Source organism: Peromyscus maniculatus, chromosome 8 (genome assembly GCF_049852395.1).
Source record: "Peromyscus maniculatus bairdii isolate BWxNUB_F1_BW_parent chromosome 8, HU_Pman_BW_mat_3.1, whole genome shotgun sequence".
In the NCBI taxonomy this organism is placed as follows: Eukaryota; Metazoa; Chordata; class Mammalia; order Rodentia; family Cricetidae; genus Peromyscus; species Peromyscus maniculatus.
The window spans coordinates 85,609,919-85,631,583 of NC_134859.1; the positions used below are offsets into that span (position 1 = coordinate 85,609,919).

Here is a 21,665-nt window from a genome sequence, read left to right on the forward strand (position 1 = left end):
TAGATATACTCTGCAGGTACGCCTTTATTGGCAATGTAACCCTGGGCAAATTACTCGTCTTAATCTCAATTCCACAGCTGTGAAAACCTACCTCCGAGGTTGCTTTGATGTTTCAAAAGAATGTAATATAAAGCGCCTATTACATTGTAGGAACTGAACTAAATAGGTCTTAAGCTCTTCTGGGCCGCTCCCACTGTCCACGTCGACGAGAGCGCCTCCTTTCGGTCGTTGCCACTTCCCCGCCCTCGCTCTCAGTCCCGTGCCCTTAAGTCCTAGGAAGGCTGGAATGACAGGATCAGATGTTAATAGATGCCAACCTGGCCGGCTGTAAATGCACGATGAACTGAGTATGCAGAGACGGGAAGGAGAAGGCCCTGCCCAGACAACCTGGGGTGTATTTTCCTTCCACCCACCCATCCTCAGGGAGCTGCCAGGAAAAGTTGTCTCAAGGCTGGAGTGAGTGTGCTTTTGACCTGCCCAGAGCAGAATTAGGCAGCTTCTCAAGTATTTCCAGAGCCAGGGGCCCTTAAGATCCTGGCATCTAAATAATCACCCTAGATACTGAAAAAGTCTCATCCGAGACCTGCTCAGCGTTAGAAACAAAACAATGGTTCATTTTTTCCAAAGTGAACCTCCCTGGTTCCTTTGATTTTTCTCTGAGATTCTTCCATTGTCCACCAAGTTGGTTGAGCTCTGGACCTTTGCCAATTTTCTCACATCTCTGGGAAGTTCAGTGATCAGATGGGGTCTACATCTCAACAAGGCACTCTGACTAATGTAGTCCATTGGCAAGGTCAGTGGACATGTCATGGCCTATTAATAACTCCTGTTATCAGGTGGTGTTGTTTTTCTGCAATGAGAAGGGACAAAGTTCCAGCTCTTTCTACCCATGTGGTAAGTTGTGGATCACATTCCACTTGAGTTAGCTGGAGTCCCTGTCACCGTCTCCTCTAATTCACTGCCCTCATAATTACCGAGTCTTCAACAAACACCCTTCAGCTGTGATGGCCTGAGCACTCTTCAGGAAGAGTGGCGGCACTCTACCATGGTGCCAGGGAACATGCAATCCCCTGGACAAACAATTGGCACTGTGTGCCAGGGAAAGAAATTGTCCATGCCTTGAAGGCATGCTTGTACTTTCCATATCACATTCCAAGAAAGTGGGCCTGTGTACATGACGAAGCTCTGTGTGTGAGGCTGTATATCCCAGAAGTCTAGGGTAGTAAAATCCTGAGAGCAACCTAAATGCCCAAGAAAAAAGTGAATGTTCTACCCATCCTGGATAGAAAAACACGAAACCATTTATAGTTGCAGAAACTATGTGGCAGCATGGGAAAAGAGTTGCCAGGACATATGAAAAGATACGGATAGAGGCTAAACACTTCTCGGGTATATCATCAGCAAAATCTAGATCAAGGGAAACATGGACCTGGTGGTGAGTGCCTGTCCTCCCAGCATTCTGGGAAGCAGGGACAGGAAGCTCACAGATTGGAAGTCAGCCTGGGGAGCACAGTGAGGTCTAGGACAGCCTGGGCTGCATAGCAAGGTTCTACTTGAAACAGAAGAGCTAGGCCAAAAAAAAAAAAAAAATCTAGGGCCAGCGAGCGAGACAGCTCCGTGGGTAAAAGCCCTTGCCACACAAGCCCAGCACCTGAGGTTACTCCTTGGAACCCAGGATGGAAGGAAGGGGAGAACCAACTTCCAAAAGTTGTCCTCTGACCTCTGAGAGTGTTCTGTGGCATTCACACATGCACACACATAGACACACAATAATAATATACATGTTAAGACTTTACCTTATTATTCAGAGATACGATATATATCTGTATATATACATATATACATATACATATATATTACACACACATGTGAGGGGAAGGTCAGGTGTGGTGGCACACTCCTTTAATCCCAGCACTTGGGAGGCAGAGGCAGGTGGATCTCTGAGTTTGAGGCCAGCCTGGTCTACAGAGTGAGTTCAAGGACAACTAAGGCTAAGGAGAGAGACTCTGTCTAGAAAGACCTTGTCTCAAAAAAAAAACAGAGCTAGATATATTCTAAACTGTTTGTGGATGGAATGGCACAATAGCTGGATTTACTACAAAGTGATATGGACTGGAGACACAGGAAAATGAACAGCCATAAGCTGATAATTACTAAAACTGAGTACAGTGATAATTATTAGAACTGGGTGATGGGGACATGAGGTTCCTCATATTATTTTCTCTATGTTGGTGTTTGAAATCGCCCATCATAAAAGGATTTTGTAAACCGGAATTCGTGCATGTGCTAAGCAAAACTAGAGTGGTGATCTGGCAGCGGGCTCAGCTCTCTGCCCATTGGGCTACCAGCTGTGTGACCTTGAGCAAGTCTCTGAACCTCTCTGCTTCAGTTGCCTCATTTCTAAACAGTGATGGTAATGTTCGCTCCACCTTGTTTACTAAGATCAATAGGCTCGATAAATGTAGAGTACTTGCGACTGTCCCTGGCACATAGCTAAATGCTCAGGGCAGGTCTGCTGTTAGTCTGTTCCAGGTTGGAATGATGTTGAGGCCTTTACCAGGCTATGGAAAGTCAACGAAAGGAAAGAGACCTTATATTAGGATGGACGGACTCAGGGTATCCTTTCATTCTCTAGTTTCAACCTCTATGTAATGTGATATTACTTTTAAATATTTTATGAAGTGTGTTTTTTAAATATCACGGGCTCTCCCTGCCCTGTGCAGGCTGCTCAGTCAGCTGAGGTGCACACGTTCCCCAAGCTTGGAGTGATTCCATCTGGGACTGCGGAGGCCCAGATTGTGACAGACACACCTACACGCAGGATGGTAGACAGGGCGCACGTTGTTTGAAAGAAAGCCAGAGCAGATGCTGGGAAGAGGGCCATTGGGAAATGGAGACCCCTATGCTCTGTCTTGTCAACCTGGGCACTGGTCCACAAATGTCACCCATCCTCTGCCCCTCCCCACCTCACCCCTGCTTCCTTCAGAAGTGCAAGGAACGAAAGAGCTATGTGCAATTATGTTTGTGCTTTTGTTTGGGTGTGGGGCACCTCAGGACTGGGGAGAATGGAGTCTGGACAGTTGGCTCTCGTGAGCTGCAGAGGGTAAAGACTAGCCTGGCCAGACCTCTGGGCCCCCAGCCAGTGCCTGAGAACCAGAACCCCTCCCCCTGGGAGCCAAGGGTGGGAAGATCCCTCCAGGAACTCTTGAAGCTGCATATTCTTTAATGTGGCCCACCGACATTCTTTCTCACAAGTGAAAGCAGTTGAGAACAGCGGATATCTTGCAGAGCCAGAGGACAGGGGATATAAAATCCCGATTAGACCCGCCCTGGTGCCCTCCCAACGGAGTTCCTGCTCCTAGGAGGCCTCACCTAGCTAGAAATTCTGGGTGGCCTCCACCCCCACACCACGCCTCCCCCTGCCAGAGGCCAGCCCCTCTTGTAGGGTGCTCACTCTATTTCCAGGGCAAAGGGCTTTCCATGTGCAGACCTGCGGCTCGGCTCGGCTTCCCGGCTGAGGCTGCTTGCTCCGAATTTTAACTCGTGTGTTTACATTTCCTGCACAGAGCAGAGCTGACAAATGAAGGATGTTCCTGCACACGAATCCCAGAACCCAGTTGCCCAGTAGGGCTTTCCTTCCCAGAACACCCGCACTCTCGGGATTTTGCCTCGGTCTCTAATCCCCCTCCTCCATCTTCCCCAGCTAACAGACCCCTAGCCATGCCTCACTCAGCTGTCATCCTCACTGTCACCTTCCCCAGTGCCCAGGTGATATGATGCCCACTGCTCCATCCTCTGGCTTCCTCAGATACTTCAGAATAGGAGGGAAGGTGAAGCCTACCCCTGGGAGACTGCACTGAGGCAAGATAGAAAGATGAGGAAAATTGCACACACCTTTGATCCCAGCACTCAGAAGGCAGAGGCAGGCGGATCTCTGTGAGTTCGAGGCCAGCCTGGTCTACAGAGTGAGATCCAGGACAGCCAGGACTACACAGAGAAACCCTATCATGAAGAGAGGAGAGAGAGAGAGAGAGAGAGAGAGAGAGAGAGAGAGAGAGAGAGAGAAGAAAGGAAGGAAGGAAGGAAGGAAGGAAGAAAGAAAGAAAGAAAGAAAGAAAGAAAGAAAGAAAGAAAGAAAGAAAGAAAGAAAGAAAGAAAGAAAGAAAGAAAGAAAGAAAACCTTAGGGACACAGAAGGAAAAGGACCCCCTCAATCCAGAAGTCTACACTCCTCACAACAGTGCAGCGGGAATCCCAGCATAGTTAACAAGCACTGAAGACCATTCTCTCTTCCCAGCTGAAACCCTGCGATTTCCCATGAATCTTACCTGAAACCTCGTGTACAGGGAAAGGGCGTGTTCCAGATCCTGTGCAGCCCTCGTCGTCCTGCTTCCACCTTATCAGATTATAAGTTCAGCTCGGTTTCTCTGAAGTCACCTCATTTATCTCACTCATTAGGGGGGGGAATTATAGCAACCTTTTCAGATGTAACTTGAGAGCTACCAAAGGGTTTATATGGCTGTGTGTGTGTGTGTGTGTGTGTGTGTGTGTGTGCGCATTTTGCATATGAGAGAAAACATTTGATAATTACTTTTCTGAATCTTCCTTATATGCTCAACATGAAGATCTCCAGTTACATCTATTTTCCTGCAAATGGCATAATTTTACTCTTCTTTTGGCAAAAAAAAAAAAAGACAAGACAAGACAAAACAAAAACTCCATTATATAAATCTTATTATAGTTTCTGTATCCACAGCAGTTGTTTTCAAGGCTGCCAATATCCTATTGTGTAGCTAATTAAAGGAGGAGCTTATCTTCCCACACGGTGAAAGGAGGTGCAAGGGGAGGGGCTGTGTCCCCACCTTCACAGGCAGCAGAGAGACAGCCATCAGAGGCAAGACTCAGCAGCCAGTGTTGTTTCAAACTTTGGGGGTCTGACTCCAAATGGTTTTATTTTAGTCATTTTTTAAGCACTGCACAATTTGATGGAAACTATTCTGGTCCTAATTAACTCGATCCTGTATGCACAACAAAGCACACATAAATCATCTCCTCGAGGAAAAAAGTAAGCTAAATACACATCAAACATGTCTACATTGACACTCTTTGTAAAGTCCATAAAGATGGGTTCTATAGATTGACTGAGAAGAACAAATTTATGATAAGGATCTAATCTAAAAGAGGGTCCAGTACTGGAAAAGTGTCTAGCCACACAGAGTGCAAAGGTCACCAGACTAGAAAGCCTGTCCCCTATGGCCTTCTGGATGGATAACAAGTTCTACATTCCTTCCCTTGGAGGAACAACCCTTGGTGTTTAACATCCTGGGTTCCCTAGTGCTTGTCTGTGAGCACAAAGACCTCTGTGCCCCCCACAAGTCTGAAGATGACTGAGTGACCCAGTGATGCCCAGGCCAACACCTCACTGAGATTGTTCCTCTCTGCTGTCTTGCCCCATGATGATAAGATGGCTAGACTGCCCCTCCCTGTTCAAAGCACAGACACATAGGAACAATCAAAGACTGTCCCAGAAAGTACTTTAGCCAACCCCTGAGAAGTCACTGGCTGCAATCGGGACTGTTTCTAGCTGCCAAGGAGGTGGGAAAAGTGAGCCACAGAATTTGGGGTAGCTGAAGAACCAATTCAGCTCCATCATCAGAGACTGAGTATCTACATACTCTCCCAAATCAGTATGGCTATCCCCGAAGGGGGTGAGTGCTAGATACCAAGATGGAAGCCACCAGATCCTGCTATATATCTTCTCTGCTTCAAGCTCCTCATTTACATGTCAGTCAAGGCAGACATTAAATTAATGTATAAAGAAGACATGTGTCAACCTGTCTCCTAGACTGACAAGTCTCAACACAGGCTCACATTATAAATTCCTGGGCAAAGTTGGAATCATACTAATGCTTAGAGTCAATGAAGATTTTTTTTAATGAACCCCTGGAATGAATTTTTTTTTTTTTTAGAGACAGGATTTCACTGTGTAACAGCCTTAGCTGTCTTAGAACTAGCTCTGTAGACCAGACTGGCCTTGAACTCACAAAGATTTGCCTGCTTCTGCCTCGTGAGTGCTGGGATTATAGGTGTGTGCCATCACCAAGAGACCGGAACATGTAGACTCTTTTCAGAACCACTGCGACAGACACAGCACGTTAGGAACCAGGTCTGTCCTGTACCCTCTAACTCACACCCTTGAGCATCAGGCTGACAGGAAGTCCTCACTGCGTGAGGGAACCAAAAGTGGGGGAGGGTGCCAAGATGGCTCAGTGGTTAAGAGCACCTGCTGCTCTTACCAGGTCCAGAATTCAGGTCTCAGCGCTCGCATAGCGTGTCTCACCACAGCCTGTCACTCCAGCTCCAGAGGATCTGATGTTCTCTTCTGGCCTCCTCAGGCCCCTGCACTCATGTGCACATATTCCCCAACACACACACACACACACACACACACACACACACACACACACACACACACACATTTTAAAAATTAATAAAAGTAAATCTTGTAAAATGGCAAAGCACAATTTCTCCTCTGATCTCTATTAGTCTGCACACGGTAGTGAACCCAGTCCTAACTGCAGGTTCTTCCCCTCAGAGCTCTCACTTCCTGAGCCCTGTACTTGGCCTCCCTTTATTAAGCACAGCCACAGCTCCAGGTGGCCTCTCCTGGGGGCACAGTGCCAGCTGCTCTTCTAACTGCTGTGTGGGACATCCCAGTCTCACTAGTCTCACTCTGGCTTGGCAGATGCCCTAGTCCAAGAAGATAACTCTCCAGCAACTGCCAGGCTTAACCCTTGGGCCTTGGCTAACCTCGCTGGCGGGGTGAGAGAAGAGCAGGCTGGGAAGGCTTGCAAACACACTCCCATGCATGCAGTGGCAGAGTGTCCAGCCTTAATTCGAAAGCAACCCGCACAGAACAAATGCAAAAGGATATAGTTTATCTGATTCTTCGGACAGATGTGAACCTGAGAAATGCCCCTGCTGACATCACAAGAATGAGTCAGAGGTGAGCACATCCCCAGAGGTGGTGACTGCCGGTATCTCACTATCTGGTCCTAACCCCACCACACTTTTAAAACTACTTGTTCCAAGATAAGTCACAGGAACAGTCTGATGACAGGTAGTGTCCATAGTTCCAGGAACGCCCACATCAATGCGTGGAGAAACCTCGGGCTGGGTTTTAAACTCTATTACTACCTTAAAATTCTTAAGTTTTTAAACAAAAGGCCTCCTATTTCATCTTGCACCAGACTCTACAGCTGTGTGTCTGGTCCTGATCAAACACAAACTCATACAAAATCAGCAAGGTTTGGGAGGATAAGGGAGAAGAAGTGTGAGTTCAAGACCAGCCTGGGCTACACAGTGAGTTTATGGTTAGCCTGAGCTACATAGTGAGACTCTGTCTCAATAATAATAATAATTGGCAGGGTGTGGTGGTGCACGCCTTTAGTCCCAGCACTTGGGAGGCAGAGGCAGGAGGATCTCTGTGAGTTCAAGTCCATCATGGTCTACAAAGTGAGTCCCAGGACAGCCAAAGCTGTACAGAGAAACCCTGTCTAGAAAAAAAATGAAATAAATGATGATGATGAAGATGATGATGATGATAATAATATAACCACCCAGTACGTTTTCCTCCTCAGGAAGACCTGCAGTCTGACTTCATCCTCCTTAGAGTACCCTCTTATGTCTCCCCCTTACTCTGTGACCCCCACATTCCAGTTTTCTTCCACTTCTAGTGGGAGTGAACCAGAGAGTTCCACACAAGATCACCGATAGTCAAAGAAGCACCGAGTACCTAAGTGTGGCTTTGGGGTGAGAGATGCCAATGGGAATAGGAAGTGGTTGGAGAAGGATATGACTGGGTCGTGGGCTTTGTCTGGTCACTGACGTAATCCAAGTCTAGGCATGTTTGGGGCCTCCATTTACCTGCCTGCAATCTGTGAGGGTGCAGCTGGCTGGCCCCCCTCTTTTGAACCCCCGTGCATCACTGAAGCTCTAAATCCTGCACCAAACTGGAGATGGTGTGGGTAAGATGATACCACAGGGGACCAGGCTGTGAGGCGGCATCAGTGTGGCTGGCTGGCCATAAGGGTCAAGGCAGTTATACAGGAGACGCCCATGAGCTAAGGTATTGGGTGGTTCATCTACATCAGTGGCTCTCAACCTTCCTAATGCTGCAACCCTTTAATACAGTTCCTCACGTTGTGGTGACCCTCAACCATTAAATTATTTTTGTTGCTACTTCATAACTGTAGTTTTGCTACGGTTATGAAATGTAATGTAAATATCTGTGTTTTCCAATGGTCTAAGGCAACTCCTGTGAGAGGATCATTTGAAACCCCAAAGGGATCATGACCCACAGATTGAGAACTGCTGGTCTACATAGACATCCATAGCCATGACTTTGGGTCACCCCTGCCTCTGCAAAGCATGGGAGGTAAGGTGGAGCGGGAAAACCTGTCTTGGTGTTGTAACCTGTTCTGAAAGACGGTCATGAAAACAGCAACATTTGCATGTCACCGCCACAAGCTCTCTCCTGTCCGCTCCACCTCGTGGGGCCTCTCTATGCTCTACCTTTGTTCAGACACAAGGGCTCAGGGACACACACCGAACACTGCAGCCTCAAATCCTTCCTTCCCACTACCCAGCGGACATCAGGAGAGGGGATTGTGTGAAGTGGGGGCCTGCAAACACTCCTTAGGATGAAGAGGCCTTGGAGGAAAAGATAAGGTCATCCTAGCCATCTTTGGGTTACAGGCATGAAGAGGGTCTCAAAATGCCATCCTTGGAGCCCAAGAACATCATGGAACAGAAAAGCTGGCGGGAAAACTCCTAAGCCACCCAATCAGACTTCAAGAGCCTAGCCTAACACCATCTACACAGCAAACGGAAACTGAACCACAGCGCCCCCTGGTAGTCAAGAGTTGGCCCTGTGAAGATCAGATGCATCCTCTGAAGATGTTGGCCAACAAAAGGCACCATGGGGCCTACAGAGAACACGGGGCGTGCAGGAAGGCTTGTGTTCCGAGTTGCTGAGATGGAATTGCAGGGTTCTGCCCCCAGGGCAACCAAGCAGCCGTCCCTTTGGCCAGCTCGACTCTGGACAAGAAAAGGAGATGCCGGAAGGCAGTTTTCAGCAGCAGATAGACGACAGCAACCACTGAGCTGTGGGAGGAGAGCCTGGGACAAGGAATGGAATCCAGGCCTGTTCTCCCACACATATCATCAGGGGCTGGGATCTGCTCTCTCTTGGCATTGCCTGGCCAGGCCATGGCTCGGGTATCTGACACCTGGGGCCTAGAGTCACATGCCAGGAAACTCTAGACACTTGGGCCCCAGGTCGCAGCTTCCAGCTGCTGCAAGCAAACAGGACTTCTGAAGGAGGAAGCGGGTCTCCAGAGCCCACTGTCAGGGGGACTACTTCTGGGGAGAAAGGTAACTAACTGCACAGGAGAGGACTCAGCCAGGCAGGAGGGAGAAGGAAGAGGAGGAAGAGGAGCAGAGAGCTGGGGAAGGCAGAGGGGCAGAAGCTTCCAGAAAATGGGCTTGTGGAGCACAGAAGGTGGAGCCAGAAGTCCGTTACCTACTTGAATAGTCTAGCTGAACACCTGGAGTCCTGCCACTGATCTGTCACTCTTGTCTTTACATTAGTGCCTACCAGACCCCCTGGTGTTTACCTGGCCTCCCTGGCAGTCACACAGGTACGTGGAGGACCAAAAAAAATCATTTATTTCGAGAAGCAAAATGAGTATAAAAGCTGAAGCAGTAGTTTGGAACCTCCCAGGCCCATTTCAACAGGGCAAAGGGACAAAGGGGCCTCATAGATTAACCTTCTAAAAGTTTCAAGCCTAAGGGAGTCTCTCCCCTAGAATCCTGTTGAAGACAGACAGACAGACAGACCTAGGGCTGAGAAAGCCCCCAAAGGAGAGGTTCTGGCCCAAAGAGTCTCCACCAAGGAACTCCAGCAGAGAGCCTCAGGGGAACCTAGTATTCTAACGTTGCTCTTCCTTCCTAGGACCTTCTACTGCCCAGATTCTCCTTCACGCACGGATTATGTTTATCTGTGACCATGCTCCTACAAGCTCCTGGCCTCCTGCACCTCCTGCTGGTGATAGGCACAGGGGGTTCGGTGCCCACCCCCCAGGCGCTGCCCCAGGGCTGCTACATGGCCGAAGAAGCTAGCGACCAGACATTCCGCTGCAGCCGGGCTGGCCTGAGTGCCGTACCCGACGGCATCCCCAACGGCACCCGAAAGCTTTACCTGGATGCCAACCAGCTGGCATCCGTGCCAGCTGGTGCCTTCCAGCACCTGCCTTTCCTGGAAGAATTAGACCTGTCTCATAATGTCCTTGTCCACCTCTCAGGAGCTGCTTTCCAGGGCCTGGAGGGCACTCTGCGCCACCTTGACCTCTCCGCCAACCAGCTAGCATCCGTGCCTGTGGCAGCCTTCGTGGGGCTGCAGATCCAAGTGAACCTGTCCGCCAACCCATGGCGCTGCGACTGTGCCCTACAGGAAGTGCTCAGGCAGGTGAGGTTAGCTCCAGGCTCGGGGACAGGCATCGTGTGTGGTCCAGGAGCCCGACCAGATCTCGTGGGACAGGAGTTCCTTCCGCTGACTAGGGAGGAAGAGCTGTGTGGCACGGGACGAGGTGGGACCCGAAGGAACACCGATGTGGCCCTGCTAGTCACCATGGGAGGCTGGCTGACACTGGTAGTGGCCTATCTGATCCACTATGTGTGGCAGAACCGCGATGTGACCCGGCGCCCCGTCAAGCGGGCTCCTGTGCAGCCCGTGCGCTCCGAGGACTCCTCCACCGTCAGCACAGTGCTCTGAGGACCAGGAGCACTCTGCGCTCTTGGCCCTAACCTTTCCTCTTCTCCCACATCCTCCGCCCCATCTGCCCACTCTCCCAGCCTGCCTCCCTCACTACCTTCTCGGCTCCACGCTTATTCTCTTGCTCTCTCGTTCTTTCTTCTCCAGAACACTATCTTTGGAGCCTGGATTTGGGGGTACCTCCTTCTATACCTGGGTTGTGCTAGACTCAGAGAATCCCAAGTTCCTGAATCCACCAGGTTTGGTGGGGGCGGCAGAAAAAACAACCATCTCAGTCTGAGGAGATGCAGAGGGAGAAGCCAGTAGCTTAGGAACATAGGGGAGCAGCCTGCACCTGGCTACAGGTGACCCCAGAGGCCTCACCATACAGATGTAGGTAATGATGCTAGAAAAGTGACAGCTTGGAGGGGGGCTAGGGAGATGTTTCAGTCAGTGAAGTATCTGTCCTGCAGGCCTAAGGACTTGAGCTCAGATCTCTAGTACAGGGGACAGGGAAATTCTGGGAAAGGAAGTAGGGGACCATGGCGCAGGGGGTCCTTGATAGAGGACACAAGGAGAAACGCCTGGATACTAGAGATCTGGGTGGGTGTCTGTAATCAGGCAGGGTGGGTGTCTGTAATCAGGGTGCTGGGGTTGAGAGAGAGACAAACAGACCCCCGGAGCTCATTGGTCGACCTGCCTAGCCAAATCAGTAAGCTCCAGGTTCAGTGGGCCACTGGACACTGGCCCGAAATAAGGGGGAGAACAATTGAGGAAGACATTCAGTGACGTCAACCTCTGGCCTTCAGTTGCACCCACAAAGACGCCCACATGAACATGTATATACACCATGGAAACACACACCCACACACACCCATCCAAAGTGAGGGCTTTGGGAAGAGAGGAGGGAGTGTACAAAAGAAGGGTGATATGAGAAGATTTGGGGATGTGGGAAGCAGCCTTGGGAGTGGGAGACAGGGTGTGGAGACGGGTGAGGGAAGGGGGGGAGCAATCTGGGGATACAAACAAAAAGCAAGGGTACAGCCATATTGAGAAGGACCTCTGGGATCTTCCTCTCTGCCCCCTCCGCCTCCTCTCCTCCACCTCACTTCTTACCTCTCTCTCTATCCAGGCGTTTCTCCTGTATCCTCTATCAAGGACCCCCTGCGCCATGGTCCCCTACTTCCTTTCCCAGAATTTCCCTGTCCCTCTGCGCCCTCTCCTTTATACACTGACAGCTTTCCTGAGCCAGTTTCCCTTGGGGGAAAGCTGGTCCCCTTTAGAGACTGAACTGGGGATGCAGGACATCATTGAGCAATTCAATTAAAAAGAAAAAAACTTTTATGAACATCCTTGATCTCTTTCTCATTGTTCATTTTACTGAACATGTGTGGTATGGCATTGAGGAGCAGAAGAATGTGGAGCCCCGCCCACCACCTCTCCTCTCTGTGGGGTGATCCCCCACTGGGCTACATGCCCACCCCATCTCTTTTCCTGCCTTGGTCCCTGACATTGGAGTCCAACAGTAGGAGTCAGAGTCTGTGAACTAATAAGGATGGAACTGGAAGTGTGAGGGAGGCAAGAGAGAAGGTGGCCTGGCTTTAGCCCTCAACTCTGCCAAGAATCAGGGAGGATAGAGCGGGTTCTAGGATGTCAAGGGCCCTGTGAAGCAGGTGGGTAGCCTTGCTGATGTTACAATACTTAAGGCTCAGCAGAGAAGAGAATGGTAAGCTTTTCCGAGGAACATAGTATGTCAAAACTAGTCTCTTCTACCTAGATGTACCAGGCAGGAAGCGAGACAACGAGCCCCAGAAAGCCCAGGCTTCTGCTCCTGGGAGTTGAGAACGCTAAAGGTGAAGCCCTATAGAAGCCAGTTGCTACTGCCCGGTACCCAAAGCTCAATCTGGGCGTGAACACACAGGGTTTCGGGTGCTAGAAACCCAGGTGGAGGATGAACTGCGATGCTGAAGCGCTTGATCCCACTAGCGAACTTCTGACAAAGAGGAAAAGTGCTAAGCTGGCCCCAACGCGGAGCTGCACTGGCTGAGGACAACGTGAGAGCTGGAGAGACCCAAGCCCGAGTGGGTGGGCGGAGCTTGAGAGGAGTGGGCGGGACTGCGTGGTGCAGGGCGGAATAATTAGGGGGCGGGACTGAGCCACGACCTAAGGGAGCGGGAGACAGGGTCGAAGAAGGGGTCGGGTGGGGCCGGGGTGGGACTGAAGCAAGGTGGGAAGTGGTGCTGAAGCGTCATTTGGGTTGCCCCGGGCAGCCAAGAACAGAGGCTTTGGAGACCGTCACTGGTGTGGTGACGCACGCCGAGCTGGACGGTGACTCCGGGACTGGGGGTGGGGGGGAGAAGCAAAGAGGGTACTTAGGGCGACTGGGGGCGGGGCTGGCCACCCGAGGGAGAAGGGCTTACATGAGGCCTTAACCGGGAGATTATCTTAAGCCTCGGTGAGAGCCCGGAGCTCGCGCCCGAAGGAATGCCCACTCGCCTCCCTCCGGAAGCTTCCCGTTCTTCGAACTGCAGAAGTATCTTATCTGCCTGGTGATGACCCGGGATCTTAAGGAGCCAATTGGTCTTGGGAGAGAGGCATGGTGACAGTCCTTAAGCAGCTGCTGGGACTTCCAGCAAACTGGACTCCCAGCTGTCTAGGAACATCCTCCACCTGCTGGCTCTGCGTGGTCAGGGTCAGGAATGAGGGGAGAGCAGTCCTCTATGTGCTGGGCCTACAGGATAGGTACAGTAGCACCAAACAGAACCTACTGTATATTGTGTAGTTCTTAGTGCAAAAAGAAAATGCAGTTACGTGTTCAAAAATAAAAATAATTAGGCTGGAGAGGTGGCTCAGCAGAGGACCCAGGGTTTAATTCTCAGCACCCACTGAGCGGCTCACAACTGTCTGTAACTCCTGTCCCAGGGGAATCTGACGCCCTCTTCTGGCCTCCATGAGCACTGCATGCACATGCTGCACACTCATACACGTGAAATAAAAACAAACGAAATAGCCAGGTGGTAGTGGCGCTCGCCTTTAGTCCCAGCACTCGGGAGGCAGAGCCAGGCGGATCTCTGTGAGTTCGAGGCCAGCCTGGGCTACAGAGTGAGTTCCAGGAAAGGCGCAAAACTACACAGAGAAACCCTGTCTCGGAAAACCAAAAATAAATAAATGAAATATAAAAATAAAAAAGACAGCCGGGCGGTGGTGGCGCACGCCTTTAATCCCAGCACTCGGGAGGCAGAGCCAGGCGGATCTCTGTGAGTTCGAGGCCAGCCTGGTCTCCAAAGCGAGTTCCAGGAAAGGCGCAAAGCTACACAGAGAAACCCTGTCTCGAAAAGCCAAAAAAAAAAAAAAAAAAAAAAAAAAGACAAAACCGGGTATGGTAGCAATACATTTCTAATCCTTGCACTGGGAGAATTCTGAGGTGGGAAAACTGCCAAGAATTTGAAGCCAGTCTGGGTTATATAACAACACTCTTGTCTCAAAACAAACAAACATCTTTTAAAAAGAGTTAGACTGGTCTTGCTGGTGCACTTGCAATTCTAGTACTTGGGAGGCCAAGGCAGGGGACCAGAGGAATTCAAGGGAGTTAATGCAGAGACTCATGGTTGGGAAAAGTGCTCAGAGTGAGTTACTCCTGAGTGCCTGGCGCTTAATGGGGTATCTGTATCAACCCCCACCCCAAGGCTCCAGAAACATCGTGGAAGAAGAGAGAAAAGAACGGAAAACCCAGAGCATGGGGACAAGTGCTCTGAAATGTCTCTGGACCTGACATGTCATTGTGCCCATGAACTTACCGGCTGTGATTACTGAAATAGGACCTGCACAAGATTAAGCCAACAGGATCAGCAAACATCCCAATGGGCGGTGCTAAGTGGACTCACGGAGGGGGGGATGGGGGGAGGGGACATGTTGGGAGATGCTGGGGGAGCGGGAAGGGAGGGTTGGAAGTGTATGACCAAAAAACATTGTTAACAAGTACTCCATTGTCATACAAGCAAGGAAAAATATTCTGTTACCAAAACAAAAACTCACATGTGGGACTAGATAGCTCAGGGGTTAAAAGCACTTGCTGCTCTTGAAGAGGATGTGGGTTTGATTCCGAGCACCCCCTTGGTGGCCTCAGCCCTCACATGTCAGCTTCCAACTGTCTGTAACTCCAGTTTCAGTGGGATCTGATGCCCTCTTCTGGCCTCCATGAGCACTGCATGCACACGGTGCACACTCATACACGTGAAATAAAAACGAATAATAAAAGGGTGTGCTGTGGAATAATGCTTTTGTACACTGGTTTAATAAAACGCTGATTTGGCAAGAAGCCAGGCAGGAAGTATAGGTGGGATAAGCAGACAAGGAGGATTCTGGGAAGAGGAAGGCTGAGTGAGGAGATGCCAGCCCACCATCCAGGGAGCAGCATGTAATGGCACACAGGTAAAGCCACGGAACATGTGGCTACATATAGATTAACAGAAATGGGCTGAGTTTAAGTGTAAGAGCTAGTCAGTAGTAAGGCTGAGCTAATGGCTGAGCAGTTTTAATTAATATAAGCCTGTGTGTGTTTACTTGGGTCTGAGTGACTGCAGACCGGGCAGGACACAGGAAAACTTCAGCTACAGGTTAGAGATGGCTCTGTAGTTAAACCATTTGTTTAGATGCTGCAAGAAGAAAGCATGGAGACTAGAGTTGGGATCCCCAGGGTGCACATAAATGTTGGGTGGTATGGTGGCATACCTGTAATTACAGCATTAGATGGTGGAGACAGGGTCTCACTGGAGCAAGCTGACTAGCTACACTACTATTGATGAGCTCTGAATTTGACTGAGATACTTGCCTCGATGGATAAGACAGAGACCAATCAACAAAGACTCCCAATATCAACCTCAAGTCTCCACAAGTACATGGAAACAGACACATGTGAACATGCATGCACCTGGGTACACCAACACACACATACACAGGACAAAATACTTTAAAAGTCAAGAATTGCTGAGCAGTGGTGGCACACGCCTTTAATCCCAGCACTCGGGAGGCACCAAAACTACACAGAGAAACCCTGTCTTGAAAAAAAAAGTCAAGAATTATTATTCAAGGGGCTAGAGAGATGGCTTATTGGTTAAGAGCACTTGTTCTTGCAGAAGACCTGGGTTCGGTTCCCGGTACCCACATGATGGATCACAACCATCCATAACTCCAGTTCCAAGGGTGCTTTTTTTCTGCCCTCCATGAGCACCAGGCACACACTTGGTGTGTGTGTGTGTGTGCGTGTGTGTACATATATGTATATATATATATAGACAAAATACTCATAAACATAAATAAATCTTTTAAAAAAATGTTTTAGAGTCAGACATTGTGGTGCACACCTTTAATCCCAGCACTAGGGAGACAGAGGCAGGCAGATCTCTGTGAGTTCAAGGCCAGCCTGGTCTACAAAGTGAGTTCCAGGACAACCAAGGCTATGTTGCGAGAACCCTGTCTCAAAAAAAAAAAAACAAAAAAAAAAAAAACAGTGGAAAGCAGAAAGATTTATTAAATAAATATATGTGTAAATAAATGTGGCTTTTTTTTCTTATTACTCAAGATTGCCTGAGTCCAGCACTAAACCAAGCACAGCGCTGGGGCCCTGCACAGGTTGCTCACCCACGAAGCCACCCCTGCTACCACGCCACAGGGAAGGTGAAGCAGAGTATGCCTTTGTTGTCCACTCCTCCCAGAAAAAGACAAGTGTACAAACCCATCCACCTCCCCTCCACCACATTCATCTTCCAACAGAGACAGAGGAACATTACCTTCCAGGAATTTCCACTCATTCTCTCCTGGGGTGGGAGTCAATTGGCTCCCAGTCCCACTACACACACACACACACACACACACACACACACACACACACACACCCCTTAACCGCAGCTCCAGAACCATCTGACAGTCCTGAAGGGAGAACACACCTTCCCCTTTCCTTTACCGCTGCAGGACTGAGAGCTGTCACAGCTGCTGGCGACATCCCTGGAGACAGAGACCTGACAGACGGACGGACAGACAGACAGACGGACGGGACTAGCATGGCACTCGGGTTACAGGATAAACCTAGATGACAACAAGGACAAAAGTGAGTTCGAGTTTATCCAGCTGTCATGGGTGATTCCTCTGACACCCAGAGAGCATGGGGGACTTCAGGGCCACCCCAGATGCTCCTAACAGAATTCCGTACAGAACTTAGGTCTTTGGGGTCTAACTCCTTGTCCATTTCTGCTCAACCTTAGCACTCACAGACTCAAGGGTCGTTGAGGATGAAGATGGAGGTGAATTTTTAAAATGTTTGCTGCAGGTCACCTCTGAAATTGATGGCTCTCCAGGTACAAAGCAGTTATATTTTTGTCATTGTTTTTTTTTTTTCTCTACTATGCAGATGGAGGCTAGCCTGGACCAGAATTTCTTCCAGGGTCTTTCCAGCTTCATATCCGATGCTTGAGGGCATCTGAATGAAGCCCTGGGAACTAAGCCCTGACGGGATTTTTCTGGCCTTTACATACAAGCAAACAGCTGGTCATGATGGCAAATGTCTATAATCCCAGAACCCATGAGGTTGAGGCAGGAGGATTAGTAGTTCAAGGCCAGCCTTGGCTACATGGACAGTTTGAGGTCAGAGTAGGCTACATGAGACACCGTCTAACATAACAAAACAAAACACACAAGCAGACAAGCTTCTCTAGACACAAGGCCAAGACTCTTGTCACAGCTCTGGCCCCTAATATTTCCTCCATGTCTTGGGCACCGGCCAAAAAAGCCCACTCTCCAGATGTCCTGTCCTGCTGCAATTATGGCTGTGGAAAGCCAAGTGGAGCCCTGGGATAAGACTCGGGGAGCTTCCGTTCCAAGTTTCCCTTCTCTGGGGCCCAGACTCTTCAGCAAGAATGAGGAAGCTATGTCCCAGCAGGCAGGTCTAGCAATCTCAGCTGAGGAGGATGTCATCTCTTCCACCAGCCACGTGGTGGGTAAGATGCCCTGACACCTGTCACTGTCGCATCATCAGGGGCTTGGGAAGAGTAGAGGTTCTGGGGGGCCAGCTGACAGAAGGAGTTTCTTAGAGTTGGTGCGGATGCTAGCAGTAGACTCTGAGCGTATATCAACATGACAGATGGGGAAGGAGAGGGGGAAAAAGGGAGGAGAGGAAGAAATGAAACACAGCAAGTCAGTGTGGTGACACGCAACTATAATCCTAGCACTCAGGTGGTTGAGGCAGGGGAATCGGGAGTTTGAGGCCAGCCCGCACTATATATTGAAGGGGGAGGGGAGAAGGGAGAGGAGGAGACGAGGGAGAGGGAGGGGGAAGGAGAGCAGAGGTACAGAAGCAAGAAGAGAGGAGAGACTGCACCCCAAAACTCTCCGCCTCCAGTGTGAGATATAAACACAGCAGCCCGGGGCAGCCATCATGTCTTCATCTCCATCCTCTACCTCCTTTTCCTTAAGAAGGTCTGGGGATGTGTCTGTGTGAGGAGTCACCGTCCTCAGCTCCTCCAGCCACCCAACACCCCACCGCATGCTCCACCCCCTGTACCTCCTCCGTTCCCTGACTTCCAGATGCCAGACTTCCCCATTCTTGCCAGGATCTATGACTCCCAAAATTTGGGACTCTCACGGTCGGATTTCACTCTTTGCTCTTTGGCCCCCTCCAAAGGGAAAAGTCAGCAGCAATGAAAAGAAAAGCAAGTAAGGAAATAAAGCCCTGCCCTGTGCCTGTGTCTGTCCACAGAGAACTCGGCGACAGAAAGAGACAAGTCTCCCAAAGAGCGTGCAGCTGGGGGACTTCCTCCTTTTCCCATTTACTAGCAACACATACCTACATACATACATACACATATATACATGCACACATACATATTATATATATGTATGTACATGCCAGTCGGAGGATGGGGATGAGCATCTGCTAGCACTCACATGGATTAACCACCAGAGGGAGATAAAGATCAATGCCTACTACCAATTTAGACAGTTTTCAGTTTGGGGTCAAGCCCTTTTCCCGGATTTGTTTGTCTGTGTTTTATCCTCCCCAGGCCCTTGGCCTCAGGGATTCTTACAGGAGCTGGAGAGATGGCTCAGTGGTTAAGAGTGAGTGTCGCTCTTGCGGAGGACCTGAGCCTGATTCTCAACACTCAAGCTAGGCAGCTAACCGCCTCTGGTAACGCCAGTCCCAGGGGGATCCCACAAGGCTGGCCTCCATGGCACTCATATACACACTCCCACACACATATACAAAATTAAAATAAAAAATGAAGGGGCTGGAGAGATGGGTCAGTGGTTAAGAGGACCTACTCCTCTTTCAGAAGACTCAGTTCTGATTCCCAGCCTTCTCATGGTGGTTCACAAATTATCCAACTCCAGTTACAGGGGACCTTACAACCTCTTCAGGCCTCTGTGGGCACCAGACACACATGTGGTGCACAGACACACATGTGGGCAATATATATATATATATATATATATATATATATATATATATATATATGCTTTAATTAATATATATATATGCTTTAATTTAAATTAAATTAAATTAAAGATAAAAAATAAAGGAGCTAGAGAGATGGGTCCACTCTTAAGGGCGCTGACTGCTCTTGAGGAGGACTGAGTTTAGTTCCCAGCACCCACATGGTGGCTCCCAACCACCTGTAACTGCAGACCCAGGGGCTCTGATGCTGTCTTCTGGCCTTACTTACATGTATTCAGGTAAACACTCTTATACATAAATAAAATAAGAATGTAAAAGTTCTTACAGAGTCAAGTGTCGTAAGCGCAGTGTAACCCCAATACTCAAGAGGCTGAGACAAGAGGATTGTGTGTTCAAGGCCACCCTGGGCTACACAGACAGACTCTAAACACACACACACACACACACACACACACACACACACACAATTCTAACAGATGAGTCAAATTCATTCAAATGCAATTTAAATTCTTGCCTATGTTCCCCTGAACATAATAAGCCAGCACCCTTGGGGCTGGGGAAACGATTCCGAAGGGAAGGGCTCTTGCTAAGCAAGCTGAATGTCCTGAAATTGATTCCTGGACCCTACATAAAGGTGGAAGGAGCCAGGCAGTGGTGGCACACGCCTTTAATCCCAGCGCTTGGGAGGCAGAGCCAGGCGGATCTCTGTGAGTTTGAAGCCAGCCTGGTCTACAGAGCAAGATCCAGGACAGCCAAGGCTACACAGAGAAACCTGGTCTCCAAAAGCAAACAAACAAAAAAGCAGAAGGAACTACTTGGCTCCACAAGTTGCCCTCTGACCTTCACACATGCATCATGACGTCTGTGACTATCCACAACACACACACACACACACACACACACACACACACACACACACACACACAAGTTTCTGATAATAAATTAATAAACAAACTCCGAGGAGGAGATCAGGAATGTGGAGAGGCCAGGGCAGCAGCCCAGGGACACACCTGAACACATCTTCATCTCCTCCTGCTTCCTTCCTGGATCCCTCTAAGCCCAGTGCTTAAAATGCCATTAGTCAGTCTGGGGAAATGGCGCAACAAGACAGAAATTGGTGGAGGCAGGACAAGGAGAGTGATGTCAGTCTGGAGAGAGAGCGGCGTGAAGGGAGGTCGGCTGGAGAAATGAAAGAAGCGAGATGAGAGGCCGGAGGAGAGAATGGGTACAGGGGGCTTCGGGTCCTCTGGAGAACAGACATGGGTTAGATTTTACTCAACTGTGGCTTTGTAGATCTTTCAAAGATGAATGAGACAAGAAACCTTGGCCATTAGCCCCTGGAGGAGGGTCAGCTCTAGGAAGAACCTCCCAAATGCCTGGCCCAGGTAATGGTCAGTTGGGCTTCCTTCCCAGAGCTGATTAAGGGATAAGAGTCTGCACACCACTCCCCCACCACCTGCTATACACGAGAGTTCAGACACCTTACCAGTGCAGTGATCCAAAGAGACAGAGGCAGAGGCCAACATCTGGGGGGTCGGGGAGGCAGGTTTATACACCACATTTCTGTACTTGTGTGGTCACACGACAGAAACCAGACGACCAATGGCCACCATCCCACACACCGAAGCCCCCAACCACACCTCTCCGGAGGGAGATGGGCACCTGACGACAAGCAGTGATTAGAGCTGTATTAGTGGCTGATAGTTGTACCAGAAAGGCATGACGTGGATGGGAAGGGATGGAAGCGAAGGGATGCGGGATGGGGACCAGAGAAACAGGCAAAGTGTTGCTGTGCTCTGTGACGTAGGGAAGAGTGATGTGAGAACATCGGCCTGTTGAAGGAGGTTTTGAGGAAGTAAAGTAACAAAGGGTTTGTTTGTTTGTTTTAATTTATTTTTTGTTTGCTTGTTTTTTGTTTGTTTTTGTTGTTTTGTTTTTCTTTTTTTGTTTTCTTTTCAAGACAGGATTTCTCTTTGTAACTACAGCCTGGCTGTCCTGGAATTCACTCTGTAGACCCACACTGGCCTCGAATTCACAGAGATCTGCTTGCCTCTGCCTCCCAAGTGCTGGGGTTAAAGGAGTGCGCCACCACCGCCCCACTGAATAATAAAGTGTTTAAGAAGTTTTTCAGAGCTTGGGATTATCTCCTCATCCCCACCAGCAAACTGATTCTTCATAGAGCCTTGCTGTAAATTGAGTCATTTGTATTCTAGAAACCTGCCATGCATGTAGAGTCCTCTTTTAAATTATTTCCAAGCAGCAGCCGGGCGGTGGTGGCGCACACCTTTAATCCCAGCACTCGGGAGGCAGAGGCAGGCGGATCTCTGTGAGTTCGAGGCCAGCCTGAGCTACCAAGTGAGTCCCAGGAAAGGCACAAAGCTACACAGAGAAACCCTGTCTCGAAAAA

At 49.4% G+C, this 21,665-nt stretch overlaps 1 protein-coding gene across 1 annotated transcript; it reads left to right on the plus strand.

The window, feature by feature from the left end:
- Nucleotides 1-8,052: 8,052 nt before the first annotated feature.
- Lrrc3c (leucine rich repeat containing 3C) lies at nt 8,053-11,310 on the plus strand. The gene is made up of 3 exons (XM_006971831.4): nt 8,053-9,434; nt 9,651-9,700; nt 10,015-11,310. The coding sequence occupies exon 3, from the start codon at nt 10,069-10,071 to the stop codon at nt 10,831-10,833; it is 765 nt and encodes a 254-aa protein (XP_006971893.1). The 5' UTR covers nt 8,053-9,434; nt 9,651-9,700; nt 10,015-10,068; the 3' UTR covers nt 10,834-11,310.
- Nucleotides 11,311-21,665: the final 10,355 nt, after the last annotated feature.

Coding starts and splice junctions, on each gene's coding strand:
- Lrrc3c (XM_006971831.4), top strand. CDS start 10,069: ATGCTCCTACAAGCTCCTGGCCTCCTGCACCTCCTGCTGGTGATAGGC.